Source organism: Capra hircus, chromosome 1, assembly GCF_001704415.2.
Source record: "Capra hircus breed San Clemente chromosome 1, ASM170441v1, whole genome shotgun sequence".
Lineage (NCBI taxonomy): Eukaryota > Metazoa > Chordata > Mammalia > Artiodactyla > Bovidae > Capra > Capra hircus.
Window position 1 is genome coordinate 139190121 of NC_030808.1, and position 19131 is coordinate 139209251.

The window sequence follows — 19131 nt, forward strand, 5'->3', positions numbered from 1 at the left end:
AAGAACCTATTTGCGAAGCAGAACTAGAGACAGATGTAGAGAACAAATACAGGGACACCAAAGGGGAAAGGGGAGTGGAATGAATTGGGAGATTGGAATTGACACATACACACGCAGGCTATGTGTAAAATAGAGAGCCAATGAGAACCTGGGCTTCCCTGGGGGCTCAGATGGTAAAGAATCTGCCTGCAAAGCAGGAGACCTGGGTTCAGTCTCTAGGTTGGGAAGATCCCCTGGAGAAGGGAATGGCTACCCACTCCAGTATTCTCGCCTGGAGAATTCCATGGACAGAGAATCCTGGGGGCAGGCTACAGTCCATGGGATCATAAAGAGTCGGACATGACTGAGTGACTGATGCACACTCAGACGTGCACAATGAGAACCTACTGTATAGCACAGGGAACTCTGCTCAATGCTATGTGGCAGCCTGGATGGGAGGGGAGTTTGGGAGAGAATGGATACTGTACACGTATGGCTGAGTCACTCTGCTGTGCACCGGAAACTCTCCCAACATTGTTAATTGGCTATACTCCAATGTAAACTAAAAAGTTTAAAAAAATCACCGAATTCTACCCTCGCCCCACTTTACTAAGATATAATTGAAATATAACATTATATGAATTTAAGGAGTGCAACACAATGATTTGATATATGTAGATATGTGGAATAATCACCACAGTAAGTTTATTTAACATCTGTAACCTCACATAGTTACAATTCACTTCTGATGAGGAAAATAAACTAGCACTTTAAAAGTCTGGAAACCACTGGATAGGTCAGGAAAACATAAAGTAGAAGGTGTATCCTAGCCCTGCCCTAACTTGCAGTGTGACAAATTTTGCCTTATTTTCTTGTTTCTTAGGTGTGAGTGGTGGTGACTATCTACTGACTTAGGTTACAGCATCATAGTGAAGATAAAATGAGGGGTGAAGACAAACATAGTTTGGAGACTTAAAAGGTGTTGAAATGCAAGCCATTATCCTCAAGAAAACTCTCAAACATTCTCAATTTCTGTGATACAGGTGACAAAGTCGCCTGAGGAAGCGTCTTCCCTTCCTGATGGTGAAGTGGCAGGAGAGGCTCAGAGCACCACAGAGGTAAGAGTTGGTGTCTTGAACCATCTCCCGGGAAACCTGTTTTACATAGCATGTCTACTGGGTTCTAGTTTTTCCATATCTGTTTGTCTGTCTAGCTCTTCCATCCATCCATCCATCCATCTATCTATCCATCCATCCATCACATCTGTCTATTTATCCATCCATCCATCACACCTATTTAGCTACCCATCCAACTATCTATCCATCCATCCATTACATCTATCATTTCTCTATGTATCTGTCAATCATTCATCATTTATCTCTATCATCTTTTTTAATCTCTAAAATTATAATGCCTCTCTCCATATAAGCAATAGAAAACAAATACCCCCTAAATATGGAATCCTTTGAAGTTCTCTTCACAAGCCTTAAGTGGATGAATTAACTCCTATTAGGGTCTTTATGACTCTACCATGCCTGTGAGTTGGGTCTGTTCACTGACACTGATAGATCCAATTAGCAATGTTGAGGGTTGGTGATCCTATACTCTGGGAGTTAAGTGACTAGCAAATAGAAGTCTACCTTTGCTTCAGTTATATACTGTATCGAAATAAGGAAACCGTAGCAGTTATGGCCTGGTGTTGTCTTGGAAGCTTATCCAAGGTTGGTGATACCATGGGTTTCCTTTGTGACCAGGGAACAGAGAAGGCTGAAGAAAGTGGAGAACATGAGGCACAAGAAGAGGGTGATGAAGATGCGGGCGACCCTGTTGGATCCCAAGAGAAGGATGTGAGTGTTCGCTTTTCTCACTGTAGTTTCACTGGATTCAGTTCTATTCAATAACCATTTATTGAGCTCTGACCAGATGCTGGGAATCTTTCAGGGCACACAGTAGTGAGCTCAAAAGTGAGGAACTGAGGAATTAGCCAGGAGGCAGCAGGTAATTTTCACTTAACGTGTTAACTGCTGTGTGTGAGGTGGGTGAGGGCTGAAAGGAAGCTAGAGGAAGGGCCTGACTCAGGCCTGGAGTGACAGGCTACACAAGGCTTGTCATTGTGTTGTTAGGGTCAGGTTGAGTTCATGTTCTTTCAGAAACAAGGGACCTTACACCTTGTTTACAAGTATTGATGAATTCCTATCATACTTGTTGACTTAAAAAAAAAAGCACAATGTGAGAGTTGTGAATTAAGCTTTACTTGGGCAAAATGAGGACTATAACCTGGGAGACAGCATTTCAGTTAGCTCTGAGAAACCGCTTCAAAGAGGTAGGGGGAAGGTCAGTATATATGGTCTTTGTGAAGGAGGGGTACATGCAATCAAGCTTATATATTTGGCAGAAGGTTTCTGGTAGTCTTGAGGAGCAGTCATCACCATGAAGGATTTTGGTGCTTTTCTAGATATGAGGAGGTGCAAGAATTGGGCTCATAAAGTCTAGTCCTGAAAATATCTATCTGAGGACTTATTCTGCCAATTCCTTCCAGGGCACAGAGGGCTTTGTTCCTGATCTCCACCCTGAACTCCTTTCTGGGGGTGTTGAAGGTCAGCAGCTGCAGTAGCTCATGGTTTAATCCTGAGCAAGTGACAATTTGTAGTTGACATACTCTACCAAGAGGATTTGTGGGAAGCCAACAGGAGCTGAGGATAAGAGGGGCTGTGGGGGAGGGATTTGAGGCCTCCAGTTTGAGGCCAATCAGAGGAACTGCAGGACCCAGCTGATGCAAGGCTACTTCTAAAAGATTCCAATGCAGGGGCTGCAGGGTAAAGGGCCAAGTGGAGACTGTGGTTCTGGAAGCGCCAAGCTAAGATAATGGGGCATCAGTTGGGCTACTTATTCAAGAAATTCTGAAAATGTGGCTGGGAAGCCAGACAAAGGAGAGACCCTGGCACCAAGGGAGCCTGAATGGGCGGGGTAGAAATCAGGAGGATTTCAGTGGGTTTCTGCTTTGGGCCAATTGTAGAAAAGATTACTTACCAAAGCCCAGTGGTTTGCATTTGTCCCTATTTATTGATTCCAGGAGAGGTGTGAACAGCTCTTGATCATTGAACCCTTGTTCCCAGCAGAGAGACTGTGACTGGGAAAGGGGCCAAGACTGACGCCTTGCTATGGAAAATGTGAGATGGCATCAGCTTATCTTTATCTCAAGGAATTTAAATTTAGGAGGAGCCAGGGCAGTAAATTCCCTTATGTTTGAACACTGCTATTTCAGTGTTGCTAATTTAAGACCCTTTGACATTTCTGTTTTGAAGAAAGACCAAATCTTCTTCAGTCTTTGCTTAGAAGTTAGGTGGGGTTTCATGGCTGCCAGTATAATTCAGAAATAATCAACTTAACATGAAATGGAGTGACCATGTAATTATCTTGGAGATTATAAAAATCTTTAAAAGTATTTTATAATCTGACTTTGCATGGATTGCCTAAAACACTGGTACAGAATTATTGATTTATACATTGAAATTCAGTTTGCTCTTTTTAAGGCAGAGAAACAAAGGAAAGAAACATTACACCCCACCCCCTTTCTCTCATGAGACTTAAGAGGAAGACAGCCTCTTGAGGCCAGAGCCTGATGGCTTCAGCTTCCCAGCTTCTCAGTTGCTGGGCCGGTTAGTTCAGTGAAGTGATAAGCCATTCAGCCTGGGGATTCTCTTGTTAATATTTTCTAAAATTGTGAGCACTTTGCAAAATAAATTACAATCTTGTGGATCCCCATAGGAATTAAAAACATTGTTTTGGTATTTTTGCGTGGGCTGTGGTGAAGGAATGACTAAGTTTAGAAGACATTTTTATTTTAGATGAATTAATGTTAATAATTAATTAACATCAATGTTAATGATCAATTCTTTAATAATATTTATTCTACCCTGGTGGCTCAGATTGGAGAAGGCAATGGCACCCTACTCCAGTGCTCTTGCCTGGAAAATCCCATGGATGGAGGAGCCTGGTGGGCTTCAGTCCATGGGGTCACAAAGAGTTGGATGTGATTGAGTGACTAACAATTTTTCATTCTACATAAAGAAAGATTTTGACTTTTTCTCATTTAACAAGTGATGCATGCCCTATGACTTACTGTAATTCAGTTAAATAAGGGAGAAAACCATGATCTGTCAGAGAACATTAAAAATGACATAATGACATGATTAGCTTTGGGATTGAATACATAGAAAACTTGATTAAAATTTTAAACAGAGACAAAAGCCATCTGATATTTAGAATGATTGCATTTTGTGCTTCAAGAACCTTCTGTCTGCTTTTCTGGTTTGGGGTTGTTTTTCAAGGTTGAGATGGCTGTCTCAGCTCTTTGTCATCACGTCTTTGCCAGCTGTGCACCCAGGCTTACACAGGCTTATCTGTGATGAGCAGAAAGGCCAATTAGATCACTGTGTTCTACCTTTGTAACATGGATTTTTAAAGTACCAGTCACATGTAGTAGGTTCTTCTAGATATCACAATTCAGATAAATCCAAGGCTTTTAGCTACAAACCCTGGCTCTGTCGAAACCATCTTGGGGCGCTCTCATGGACTCTTAGCTTTCGCTGCTCCAGTCTGTTGTAACTAAACAGTGGCTCCCTGCACTTCCTTTTCTAACCAACACTCCATGAAGGATTTAAATAACATTGGATTTGTGGGCTGCTGCTGCTAAATCTAGGTTTAGTTTTCAAAACTTGTGGTTGTGGACCATCAGCTTCACTGATTTCTCTAGACATCGTATTATCTGCTTCATGCCTCCACTTCTGGCAGGCAGGAAATTCAAACTAGGTGAAGCATTTCAGAGACCCACTCCTCTCCAGGGACTTAAGAGTCATCTTGGGGTCTTCAGGGGTGACTGGAGGCCAGAGGGCCCTGGTTCTTTGTGGTGGTCCTCTGTGATGTGGGTTTCCTGATGCCCATTGGAAACTCTTAATGCTGGTCCCTCAGCATGGGTTAGGCCCTCTGCCCTGGCTGGATGTGGCCATGCCTCTCACAGTGACCAGCCCTCTGACCGCAGTTGATGCTTCCCCGAGCATCATGTCCAGGTGCTGCCCTGATGCCCCAGGGGTCCCTGGCTCAGCTTTTGCATCAGGCACCACCTGGAACATCCACCTCCTTCTCTCTTTTGAATCTGGCTGCTTCCATCTTCTCAGCTCCAAGCCCTAAACTCCAAGGACTTTTTTTTGCATTGATCATCTAGCCTCCTCACCTCTCTCAGCCCAGGGTTTTGAAAAGCACAGTCAGTAACTTCTTCCCAGCAGGCGGGGAACTGGAACAAGTATGTGGCTGTCTCCTTGGAGTTTGTGTGTGGGGAAGACAGTAACTCTTATTTTGGGTAGCAGGGAGAACAAAATGAGAATTTGTATCTTGGTATATACCATTGCTTCCCAGGTAGCGCAGTGGTAAAGAATCCACCTGTAATTCAGGAGACGAGGATTTGAGCCTGGGGTGGGGAAGATCCCTGGAGAAGGAAATGGCAACCCACTCCAGTATTCTTGCATGGAAAATTCCACAGACAGAGGAGCCTAGCGGGCTACAGTCCATGGTGTTGAAAAGAGTTGGACATGACTGAGCGACTGAGCACATGTATACAGCCACATGTTCATGACAAGGCATACAAACATAGTTTAACCTGTTATTCTGAAAGAATTACAGACTCACAGGGATTTAGTACTGAGTCCTGTGTGCTCTTCTCCTGGCTTCCCCTAGTGGTGACATCTCAGCTGGCTGCAGTAGGAGGTAGAAACCAAGAGTATGACCCTGGTGCATCTCTGTTAAGTAGACTTATAGACCATATTCAGGGTTGACCATTTTCCCAAAAGCTTTCATTTGTGTGTTAAACACCATTCTTGTGTGTCCAGTAGTCATGTATGGATGTGAGAGTTGGACTATAAAGAAAGTTGAGTGCAGAAGAATTGATGCTTTTGAACTGTGGTGTTGGAGAAGACTCTTGAGAGTCCCTTGGACTGAAAGGAGATCCAACCAGTCCATTCAGGACTAAAGGAAATCAGTCCTGAATATTCACTGAAAGGGCTGATGTTGAAGCTGAAACTCCAATACTTTGGCCACCTGATTCGAAGAACTGACTCATTGGAAAAGACCCTGATGCTGGGAAAGATTGAAGGCAGAAGGTGAAGGGGACAACAGCGGATGAGATGGTTGGATGGCATCACTGACTCAATGGACATGAGTTTGACCAAACTCCAGGAGATGGTGAAGAACAGGGAGGCCTGGCGTGCTGCAGTCCATGGGATCACAAAGAATCAGACATGACTGAGCAACTGAACAGAACTGTGTGTTCAGAACCATTTCCAAGTGGGCAGTGGTAATAGCTCCCTCCAGTGGCTGGGAGTGTTAAAACCAGTGATAGACCAGCTGAGTGTCTAAGCTCACCTGATTTCAACTACTGCACATGCTTATTCAGTACACACTTCTAAGTGCTCAGATGATGCCAGTTTCATGGGGAAGATATTTATCGAAGAATATCAGATTGATTTAAAAAATCATAATTATTTCCTCTAATGATGTGGACTTTTCCTGACCACCAATCCAAACCTTGGGGGTTCTTACACATAAGATGCTGAAGCGTATGTTACCTACTTGCTGACAGGTTGGGGCAGTGTTTGGGAGGCAAAATGGTGCACCATGAAAAGGGCTTTCATTCCTGTCTAAGCTGAAATCACCTGCAGCTTCAGATCTACAGAGAGGGAACTTCATGGTTCCCTTCCCTGATGACCAGGGAGGGATGAGGGGCTAAGGAGAGGGGATGTTTGTGAATACTACCAGAGGGGGAAAGAAGGCAAGCAGGTCACCTCAGCTTCTGGGAATGCTGAGAAGGGGACTGCAGACTGGGGGTGTCATGAGAACTTTACGAAACCTTGGAAGTAAAAGATGCAATTTGTTCATCTTTGTGTTTGGTTTTCATTGAGGCCAAAATATTTTACATTGTGTTCTTTGCCATTTCAGTGATCCTCTCCAAAACCTTCTGACACCTTGGCTTGACTGACTACATGATTATGGTCTATACATATTCCCCACTCTGCTTCCTCTAAAATTAGTCTTGAGGATAGTTTCTACATCAAGGGGCAGGTGTTGGTTTAGGTCCACCATGAACTTGTGAGTCTAAGGCTGAGCCCCCATACTGTCTGATGATGGAGAGAACCCTGCTCTTATTCCTGACCTCTAGCCTGGTCATCCTTTTCAGATCCCTCTGGGCTGGCCCCTGCCTTCCTTCCATACTGACCACTTGTCTTAACCAGCCACTGCCTGACACTCACCACGGCTGACACCTGTCCTTAGTCCTGGCCACATGCCATGTCAGCAGCCTGCCTCCCTGGCCAACTTCCCAAGAGAAACAGCTGCTATGAAATTCTAAGGCTTCTCACTTTGGAGGCTTCCTCTGACTAGATTTCTTTTTTAAAAAGTTTATTTACTTATTTTTAATTGAAGGATAATTGCTCTACAATATTTTGTTGGTTTCTGCTAAATATCGACATGAATCACCATATGTTTGCCCATGTCCCCTCCCTCTTGAACCTCCCTCCCTCCTCCCTCCCCATCCCACCCTGCTAGGTTGTTACAGAGCCATGGTTTGAGTACCCTAAGTCACACAGCAAATTCCTATTGGCTATCTATTTTACATATGGTAGTGTATGTTTCTATGTTACCTTCTTCATGCATTCCACCCTCTCCTTCTTCCCCACCCATCTTTTCTTAAGTGTATTCTCTATGTCTGTCTCCACTGATGGACTAGCTTTCTGAGAAGAACAAGGTAAAACAATTTTAAGTTGTAGCTTAGTCCAGTGCAGGATTCAAACCTATTCTGTTGTTGTTGTTTACTTGCTCAGTCGTGTCTGACTCTTTGTGACCCCATGGACTGTAGTCCACCAGGATCTTCTATCCATGGGATTTCCTAGGCAAGAATACTGGAGAGGTAGCCATTTCCTCCTCCAGGGGATGTTCCCGACTCAGGGATTGAACCCTTGTTTCCTGCATTGCAGGCAGATTCTTTACCGTCTGAGCCTCCAGAGGATATTTAAGGATCTGCGTAATTCTGATGCTTTAAAATTTCATGAGCTAAGTGACCATTCGGAGAAGGCAATGGCACCCCACTCCAGTACTCTTGCCTGGAAAATCCCATGGGCAGAGGAGCCTGGTAGGCTGCAGTCCATGGGGTTGCCAAGAGTTGGACATGAGGGAGGTGGGAGGGAGGTTCATGTTTGGGAACGCATGTACACCCGTGGTGGATTCATGTCAATGTATGGCAAAACCAATACAGTATTATACAGTAAAATAAAAATTAAAAAAAAAAAAGAGTCGGACACGACTGAGCGACTTCACTTTCACTTTTCACTTTCATGCACTGGAGAAGGAAATGGCAACCCACTCCAGTGTTCTTGCCGGAGAATCCCAGGGACGGGGAGCCTGACGGGCTGTCGTCTATGGGGTCGCACAGAGTCGGACACGACTGAAGCGACTTAGTAGTAGCAGTAGCAAATGACCATTGTATCTAATACTGTGGGCAAGAATCCCTTAGAAGAAATGGAGTAGCCCTCATAGTCAACAAAAGAGTCCAAAATGCAGTACTTGGATGCAATCTCAAAAATGACAGAATGATCTCTATTCGTTTCCAAGGCAAACCATTCAATATCACAACAATCCAAGTCTATGCTCTGACCAGTAATGCAGAAGAAGCTGAAATTGAACGGTTCTGTGAAGACCTACAAGACTTTCTAGAACTAACACCCAAAAAAGATGTCCTTTTCATTATAGGGGACTAGAATGCAAAAGTAGGAAATCAAGAGATACCTGGAGTAACAGGCAAGTTTGGCCTTGGAGTACAAAATGAAACAGGGCAAAGGCTAACAGAGTTTTGCCAAGAGAACGCATTGGTCATAGCAAACACCTTCTTCCAGCAACACAAGAGAAGACTACACGTGGACATCACCAGATGGTCAATACTGAAATCAGATTGATTATATTCTTCACAGTCGAAAATGGAGAAGCTCTATACAGTCAGCAAAAAAAAAAAGACCAGGTGCTGACTGTGGCTCAGATAATGAACTCCTTATTGCAAAATTCAGACAAATTAAAGAAAGTAGGGAAAACCACTAAACCATTAGGTATGACCTAAATCAAATCCCTTACGACTATACAGTAGAAGTGACAAATAGACTCAAGGGATTAGATCTAATAGACAGAGTGCCTGAAGAACTATGGATGGAGGTTCATAACATTGTTCAGGAGGCAGTGATCAAGACCATCCCCAAGAAACAGAAATGCACAAAGGTAAAATGGTTGTCTGAGGAGGCTTTACTTATAGCTGAGAAAAGAAGAGAAGCAAAAGGCAAAGGAGAAAAGGAAAGATATACCCATCTGAATGCAGAGTTCCAAAGAATAGCAAGGTGAGATTAGAAAGCCTTTCTTAGTGATTGATGCAAAGAAACAGAGGAAAACAATGGAATGGGAAAGACTAGCGATCTCTTCAAGAAAATTAGAAATACCAAGGGAACATTTCTTGCAAAGATGGGCACAATAAAGGACAGAAATGGTATGGACTTAGCAGAATCAGAAGATATTCAGAAGAGGTGGCGAAAATACACAGAAGAACTATACAAAAAAGATCTTCATGACCCAGATAACCACAATGGTGTGATTACTCACCTAGAGCCAGACATCCTGGAATGAGAGGTCAAGTGGACGTCAGGAAGCATCACTATGAACAAAGCTAGTGGAGGTAATGGAATTCAGCTGAGCTATATCAAGTCCTAAAAGATGATGCTGTGAAAGTGCTGCACTCAATATGTCAGCAAGTTTGGAAAATTCAGCAGTGGCCACAGGACTGGAAAAGGTCAGTTTTCATTCCAATCCCAAAGGACAATGCCAAAGAATGTTCAAACTACTACACAATTGCACTAATCTCACATGCTAACAAAGTAATGCTCAAAATTCTCCAAATGAGGCTTCAAAAGTATATGAACCAAGAACTTCCAGATATTCAAGCTGGATTTAGAAAAGGCAGAGGAACCAGAGATCAAATGGCCAACATCTGTTGGATCATAGAAAGAGCAAGAGAGTTCCACAAAAACATCAACCTCTACTTTATTGACTGCCAAAGCCTTCAACTATGTGGATCACAATAAACTGTGGAAAATTCTTAAAGAGGTGAGAATACCAGACCACCTGACCTGCCTCCTGAGAAATCTGTATGCAGGTCAAGAAGCAACAGTTAGAACTGGACATGGAACAACAGACTGGTTCTAAATAGGAAAAGGAGTATGTCAGGCTATATACTGTCACCCTGCTTATTTAACTTATATACAGAGTACATTATGCAAAATGCCGGGCTGGATGAAGCACACGCTGGAATCAAGATTGCTGGGAGAAATATCAATGTCATCTAAGACATGCATATGACACCATCCTTATGGTAGAAAGCGAAGAGGAACTGAAGAGCTTCTTGATGAAAGTGAAAGATGAGAGTGAAAAATCTGGCTTAAAACTCAACATTCAAAAAAACCAATATCATGGCATCCAGTCCCATCACTTCAAGGCAAATAGATGGGGAAACAATGGAAACAGTGACAGACTTTATTTTGGGGGGCTCCAAAATCACTGCAGATGGTGACTGCAGCCATGAAATGAAAAGACGCTTGCTCCTTGGAAGAAAAGCTACGACCAACCTAGAGAGCATATTAAAAAACAGAGACATTACTCTTCCAACAAAGGTCCATCTAATGAAAGCTATGGTTTTTCCAGTATTCATGTGTGGATGTGAGAGTTGGATCATAAAGAAAGCTGAGTGTTGAAGAATTGATGCTTTTGAACTATGGTGTTGGAGAAGACTCTTGAGAGTCCCTTGGACTGCAAGGAGATCAACCCAGTCAAACCTAAAGGAAATCAGTCCTGAATATTCATTGAAAGGACTGATGCTGAAGCTGAAACTTCAATTCTTGGCCACCTGATACAAAGAACTGACTCATTGGAAAACACCCTGATCCTGGAAAAGACTGAAGGTGGGAGGAGAAGAGGATGACAGTGGATGAAATGGTTGGATGGCATCACTGACACGATGGACATGAGTCTGAGCATGCTCTGGGAGTTGGTGATGGACAGGGAAGCCTGGCATGCTGCATTCCTTGGGGTTGCAAAGAGTTGGACGTGAAAGAGCAACTGAACTGTAGGATGGGTATTGAAGTTTTTATTTAATAACTATCCCATCTCCTCCTAAGAAAGATTTGAGGCAGGAATGGCATACATAAATACCTTAATTCAACATTTTATTGACAGATTGAATGCTGCCTCATGCCAGGCAGTCCAGGGACTGGGGATGGAGCTGTGAAAATGAGCTTCTGTTCTGGTAGAGCTGATGATGGTCTTAGCCAAGTTTCTTCAAAGCTTATGTGACCTTTAAAACTTATTTTAATTTGAGTATAGTTACTTTACAATATGTGTTAGTTGCTACATTACAGCAAAGTAAATCAGTTATTTGTGTACATATATCCCCTCCCTTCTGGACTTCCTTCCCATGCAGGTCACCACAGAGCACGGAGTAGAGTTCCTTGTACTATACAATAGGTTTTAATTAGTTACCTATTTTATACACAGAAGTGTATATACGTCAATTCCTGTCTCCCAATTCACCCAACCGCTCCTTTCTCTCTTGGTCTCCATACGTTTGTTCTCTATGTCAATGTCTCTACTTTGCAGATAGATTCACCTGTACCATTTGTCTACATCCCACATATATGTGTTAATATACAGTATTTGTTTTTCTTTACTTGACCTTTTGAGGCTAAGAATCTCTAGAAATTCTCTGAGCAATCACTTTTTTCTATTTAATGTTTCTTTCAAGAAATCAAGGTCAATTCAGATATTGATAAGAGCCCTAGGTTCCTTGGTAATTGCTGCTGCTGCTAAGTCACTTCAGTCATGTCCATCTCTTAGCTACCCCATGGACTGCAGCCCACCAGGCTCCCCCGTCCCTGGGATTCTCCAGGCAAGAACACCGGAGTGGGTTGCCATTTCCTTCTCCAATGCATGAAAGTGAAAAGTGAAAGTGAAGTCGCTCAGTTGTGTCCAACTCTTAGCAACCCCATGGACTGCAGCCCACCAGGTTCCTCCATCCATGGTATTTTCCAGACAAGAGTACTGGAGTGGGGTGCCATTGCCTTCTCCCGGTAGTTGCTGCTAGCTAACCTCTGAAAGTTGAGATGACCACTAATTCCTATAAGAGCTCAGTGTCCTCCAGCCTAGCTCTAAGGGTAAGTCCATTTTTAATAGTGTGTTTTTTTAAACTCATTTGCTTCAACTGTACACAATTAATAAAAATAATTGGATTTAGAAAAGTGTAAAGCTCTACATAGCTGATAGTTCTGTATCACGTAGTGAATTCTAATTTGATTGTATGTAGATAAGAAGAAAATGAATGTTCTTTGAGATCTAAAGAGTTAATAGATCTAAAAGAGTTACAGGTTCATTTATTTAGTCACTTAACACATTTATTGAATTTATTCCAGACAGTAGCTGGGTCCTGGAAATCTAAAAATGAACAAGGATACATGTTGTGCCCCAAGAGCACACAGACTAGTCAGGGAGGCCAATAAATGATGATTGTGGGAGCAAATAAGGAGATTCTTTAACTCAGCCCTTGTTGTTGTTGGTTAGTCGCTAAGTTGAGCTTGACTCTGCCGCCCCATGAACTGTAACCTGCCAGGCTCCACTGTCCATGGGATTTCCCAGGCAAGAAAACTGGAATGGGCTGCCATTTCCTTCTCCAGGGGATCTTCCCCACCTAGGGATCAAACTTGATTCTGCTGCCTTGGCAGGCAAATTCTTCACTACGGAGCCATCAGGGAAGCCCCTTCAGTTCAGTTCAGTTCAGTCGCTCAGTCGTGTCCGACTCTTTGCGACCCCATGAATCACAGCACGCCAGGCCTCCCTGTCCATCACCATCTCCCAGAGTTCACTCACACTCACATCCATCGAGTTGGTGATGCCATCCAGCCATTTCATCCTCTGTCATCCCCTTCTCCTACTGCCCCCAATCCCTCCCAGCATCAAAGTCTTTTCCAATGAGTCAACTCTTCGCATGAGGTGGCCAAAGTACTGGAGTTTCAGCTTTAGCATCAGTCCTTCCATGAACACCCAGGACTGATCTCCTTTAGAATGGACTGGTTGGATCTCCTTGTGGTCCAAGGGACTCTCAAGAGTCTTCTCCAACACCACACTTCAAAAGCATCAATTCTTCGGTGCTCAGCTTTCTTCATAGTCCAACTCTTGCATCCATACATGACCACTGGAAAAACCATAGCCTTGACTAAACGGACCTTTGTTGGCAAAGTAATGAATCTGCTTTTGAGTATGCTGTCTAGGTTGGTCATAACTTTTCTTCCAAGGAGTAAGCGTCTTTTAATTTCATGGCTGCAGTCACTATCTGCAGTGATTTTGGAGCCCAAAAAGATAAAGTCTGACACTGTTTCCTCATCTATTTCCCATGAGGTGATGGGACCAGATGCCATGATCTTCGTTTCCTGAATGTTAAGCTTTAAGCCAACTTTTTCACTCTCCTCTTTCACTTTCATCAAGAGGCTTTCTAGTTCCTCTTCACTTTCTGCCATAAGGGTGGTGTCATCTGCATATCTGAGGTTATTGATATTTCTCCTGGAAGCCCCTAGGGGTCAGGAATGTCTTCCTTGAAAGTATCGATGTATGCAGTGTCCTGGAATGATCAGTGTGGCTGATCATTAGCTGAAGTAAAACATGATGTGACTAGAAAGGTGAGCAGGAGCCAGATCATGATGGCCTCTCAACCATTCTAAAGATTATGGATTTATCATGAGAAGATCGAGGGTTTTAGACACGAGGTGGATTGTCTTTTTTAAATTAATTAATTATTTTTTGACTGCACTACGTCTTCTTGCTGGGTGTGGGCTCTCTCTAGTTCTAGTTAGCAGGGGCTACTCTCTAATTGCAGTGCACAGGGTTCTCATTGTAGTGACTTCTCTTGTTGCTCAGCACAGGCTCTAGAGCTCAGGCTCAGCAGTTATGGTGCACGGGTTTAGTAGCCCTGAAGCATGTGGGAGCTTCCAGAACCAGGGATGGAAGCTGTGTCCCCTGCTTTAGCAGGCAGATTCCCAACCATTGGACCACCAGGGAAGTCCCTGGTATGTCTTTTAGAAAGATATCTCTGGCTATAGTGTGGAGAGTTACTTGGAGATAAGGAAGCCTAGAGGTGATGTAATCTTGGTGAGAGAAGATGGCAGTCATGGTGAAGGAAAGACAAGGCATTGCAAGAGGTAGACAATATCAAAGACATTTCATATTCAACACATCACTGAAAAACCAACACTCAGATTCTGCAACAAGTGCAGGACTCTCTTTTCCTGAAATTTATAAGACTTGCTGTGTTGCCAGCTTCAGTTTAGAGATTCCCCGTACTGGGACAACTCTTGGGTTGACTCAGCTTAAGCCAGCTGGATCAGGCTTTCTGTATTTTCTTTGCCAGCATCAGAAATCTGAGAATATTGTTCTGGAGCTGGCCAAGAACTTGAGGTTGGGCCAGAGGATGTGGCCATATGGCAGGCCCTCCATGCCTTGCCTTCTGTGATAATCTTGAGAGGTAGCCTGGTGGAGTAGGAAGAACATTAAGTTAGGAAACAGGAGAAGGGGGAGACAAAGGATGAGATGGTTGGAAGGCATCACCGACTCAATGGACATGAGTTTGAGCAAACTCTGGGAGATAGCGAAGGACAGGGAAGCCTGGTGTGCTGCAGTCCACTGGGCCACAGAGAGTTGGACACGCTTAGTGACTGAACAACAACAACAACAACAAAGAGTCTCAGAGTAAGTCCTGATTGTGTTACTTGGCTTCTGATTTTTGTCTAATTACTTAACTCTGTGGTCTTTGTGTCCTCATTTGTCCAAAGAAGAGACTGAGTAAGAGGATTTAGGTTAATATGAGGTTGCTTTCAACTCCTTTGGTCCAGAATTCCATGAGCTCACTGCCTGCTTTGAAAGGCATTGGGAATGTTTAGCGGAGAAGGCAATGGCACCCACTCCAGTACTCTTGTCTGGAAAATACCGTGGACGGAGGAGCCTGGTAGGCTGCATTCCATGGGGTCGCTAAGAGTCAGACACGACTGAGCGACTTCACTTTCACTTTTCACTTTCATGCATTGGAGAAGGAAATGGCAACCCACTCCAGTGTTCTTGCCTAGAGAATCCCAAGGACGGGGGAGCCTGGCAGGCTGCCGTCTATGGGGTCGCACAGAATCGGAAACGACTGAAGTGACTTAGCAGCAGCAGCAGCAGCAGCAGGAATGTTTAGGGACTACTCTTTAGAACCAGATCTTCCTGCCCAATTAAAGCCATTGTAATACTCTGGCCCCAGAAAGGCTCATCAGAGGGCCATTCTGGGAAAGGATGTCAAGGTTCTTATTTCTTTGCAATTTTAGGAAGTATTGCCTGGTTTTCCTACTTTGATCCCAGGGAAATAGAAACTTCCATGCATTGGCAGAGTGGAGACCTGTTTGAGCCTGGAAATGGCTTTATAATTTCTTAACTTTAAGTTTCTTTCTTTAGCCAGGATTCAGTGTTTAAATGGTTTAGAAATGTTATTTGTTCTGATGGAGGATAAATTTTTGATCTACTTTTATTAATTGGTTCAGAACTGAAGTAAGGCATACTTAATAGGCCATAAAAGCAGAAAAGACATAATTTTGTTCAAATTTTCTAGTTGCTTACATATATAGTCTGAATTTTCCTTAATAGCTCTATAGGTCTGCAATATGCTTTGGATATAGAATAGTATTAAACTTATAATTAAGCAGTATTACTAATTAGTTGTATTTTCTTAGGAGTAAGAATGATGAAAATATGTCTTTGATTTTATAATATTCCAAGGACTCAAAATAAAATGCATGAAATAAGTAGGCATTGCTCAGTTATCATATCTTTGCTATTGATGTTTCTCAATAAATTGATAATCTTCGTTTTGGTAAACACACATTTATTATAGCTTGCTTAATTTCTATTTATTTTTTTAACTAAAATTTTTTATAGTTTTAAATTTTTATGCAATTTTAAAAGTTGCTTTCCATTCACAGTTATCACCAAGTATTGGCTATATAGTTTGCTTAATTTTTAGATTCAACTTAAAACTGATGTGAATTTATGTTTTTATTTAATTTCTGTTTGTGGATTTAAGGAAGAAGAGGGAGAGACAGCAGCGGAAGAGGTACAGTAGCATATTTCACAGTTGTGTTGTGCTTAACAGAAGCAGCTTTTAGGTGAGAGAATTGCAGCTTTCCCAATATTTCACCATGTTCATGATACAGAGAAGCTGACTCGACCCACATTCCCAGAAAGTGAATGTAGGTCTCCTTTAGGCTGCCAAGAAAAGAAATAAAATAAATTGGAGATAGATTTGGAGGTGAATGAAGAAATAGGGGCTCTGAACCCTTCACCTCTTGTGGTGAAGGTGTCATCAATGAAGTCAGGCCAGGCTGGACCAAATCCTTCAGTGGTGATGTCTTCTCCCTTCTTCCTTCCCACCCCATTGAATAGCGCACCATTTATGCCCCTTGTGTGGTTCTTACTGGTATTACTGCCTCCTATTTACCTTGTTGGTGACCGAGGAATTCCCTCCTTCTGGTTATGGGAATGGCAGACACACAACTGGACACACTCACTGGACAAGTGAGATGGACAGGGCTTATTTTATTTTCTTAACTAATTAATTAATTTTAACTGGAGGATAATGATTTTACAATATTGTGGTGATGTTTGCCATACATTGACATGAAATAGCCGCAGGTATGGACAGGGTTTATTATTCACATGTTCTCCAAGCCCAGGGGATAAGGTCATTCACACAGTGCAGGGCCACACGGGGTAGGGTCACTTGGGAACAGTGTGAACGACCAGGGCTCCGGGAGGCAGGTTGTGTAGAATCAGAGGGTGGGTGTCCCCGAGTCTGCATGGGGGACATGGTTGGCCTGATTGAGTAATTCTGGGGTGAAAGCAGGCACTGCATCTGATCCCTTGATACTGAGGGCTGCCTGGGTGAGAGACCTAATTTGTGGGAGCAGAGGGGGAGGGGAGCCAGTGGTCAGGCCATTGTAAGTCTTCCCAATTTTACCAATGTTAAGGCAGTGGATAATACTGAGTCTTAATTGTAGTCTTGCACCATGGTATGTACCTTAGATACCAGGAGGTTTAAACATGCAACTCATCATTTAGTGTCTGGAAGACCTGTGACATAGGTAAGTAACCACGTGGTTCCAGGATTTCTAGTGTGAATCTATCCAGGGGGAGCATTACTATTTGTGTGTATGTGGTTTTTTTTGGGGGGGGGAACGTAATTGATTTACGGTGTTATGTTAGTTTCAGATGTGTAACAAAGTGATTCATGTGTGATTCTTTTCCCTTACATGTTATTATAATATATTGGGTAGAATTCCCTATGCTATGCAATAATTACTGAGCCGGGGCACCACAACTAAGAGCCAGGCAAATAAAATAATAATAATAATAAAAAAGAGTTGCACAAAGTAAGAAAATAATTGAGTACTGAGGATACAAGTACATTTAAAACAATGAAAGAAGTTATAAAACAATATTAGTGATATTAAGGATAAAATTTAAAGGAATAAAATATATCCTCTGTAACATATAATTTAAACTATTATTGGGCTGGCCAACATGTTTGTTTACAGGATTTATGCTCAAATAATAACCAACATTCCTAGGGAGACCTCATATCTCACTTTTGGAGCTGGGAGTTATTTGAACAAATGAAGAATTTAATTAAAATGTTAAATCACAAAAATGTAGAGACCTTAAACATTTATTTTAACTTGAAATATACAGATGTATATTTATATACACATGTGTATTTATATACACATACAAATATACAAATGTGCCAAGTTTTTGGATGCAGGACAAAAATTGCTTCTTTAAAAAATAGTCCAATGACTAGATTTACCCACTGTCTTTCTAACATAATCAGTAGTCTGTCTAGAAATTCCAGCTTTTGTTTCTTTCCCTTTGGGTTTCATGAGTCCTCCTTACCACCCAAGCTTTTTGACACTTCATTTGATGACGGACATATGTTGGTCTTTTCAAAGTATTCCATTAACTTTACATGGGAAAAAAGTTCTTTTCATGTTCATATTTCATTGGATTCCATGGTGCTTATTTTTTTTTAAAGATTTTTTGATGTGTGCCATTTTTAAAGTCTTTACTGAATTTTTTACAATATTGCTTTTGTCTTATGTTCTGTTTTTTTGGCCTCAAGGCACGTGTGATCTTAGCTTCTCGACTAGGAATTGAACCTGTACCCCCAGAAATGGAAGGCAAAGTCTTAACCACTGCACCCCAGGGAAGTCCCTATGATATTTATTCAAGTTGTATAATTACAATAAGACTGACGTGGATATACCAGCATGGGAACAAACATAACCCAGTCTGGTAAATGAAGACTTTGGCGGGTAGTGATACCAAACCTACTTGTAAGCACTCACCATGCCTTCATCAGCCAGTGTTATTTGAGAGAGAACACAGGCTTCTGCGTTGCAGGCAGACTCTTTACCGTCTGAGCCACCAGGGAAGTCCAGGCTTCAGCAGAGGTTCTCAAAGAGGGTTTCCAGAGCAGAAGCAGCTGCCTCACCTGGAAACCACTACAAATACACGTTTTCAGGCCTGGCCCCAGATCTATAAGCTCAGAAGCCTTGAGTTGGAGCCCAGTAGATTGTTTTGAGACGCTCTTCAGGTGATTCTGATGCTCTGTCAAGGCTGAGAACATAGGTTCTAAGTGACCCAAGGGTTGCCAAGTGGAGGTCAAGGGCAACAACTCCTACTGTTTTGGTGCTCGTAATTGCTTTTGTTGTTCAGTTGCTTCGTTGTGTCCAGCTGTTTTCGACCCCAGGGACTGTAGCAAGCCAGGCTTTCCTGTCCTTCATTATCTCCCAGAGTTTGCTCAGACTCATGTCTATTGAGTTGATAATGCATCTTCATTGTGGGGCTTCAGGATTGAAAGGAATGAGGGATCACTCAGAGGTAAAAACAGCTGATCAGAGCCTCCAGCTGTTTGGGGCAGAGCCTTTCTCTCTGCCATCCTTCCTG

General features: G+C 42.6%; 1 protein-coding gene across 1 annotated transcript in view; it reads left to right on the forward strand.

Annotated features, from left to right (window-relative positions):
* The window catches only part of SH3BGR (SH3 domain binding glutamate rich protein), an 88021-nt gene that overhangs the window by 60980 nt on the left and 7910 nt on the right, over positions 1 to 19131 (forward strand). The window contains exons 7-9 of the mRNA XM_005675623.3: positions 1023 to 1097; positions 1734 to 1826; positions 16211 to 16240. Of these exons, the coding sequence (XP_005675680.2) occupies positions 1023 to 1097; positions 1734 to 1826; positions 16211 to 16240 (198 nt within the window). The remainder of the gene's footprint in view (positions 1 to 1022; positions 1098 to 1733; positions 1827 to 16210; positions 16241 to 19131) is intronic.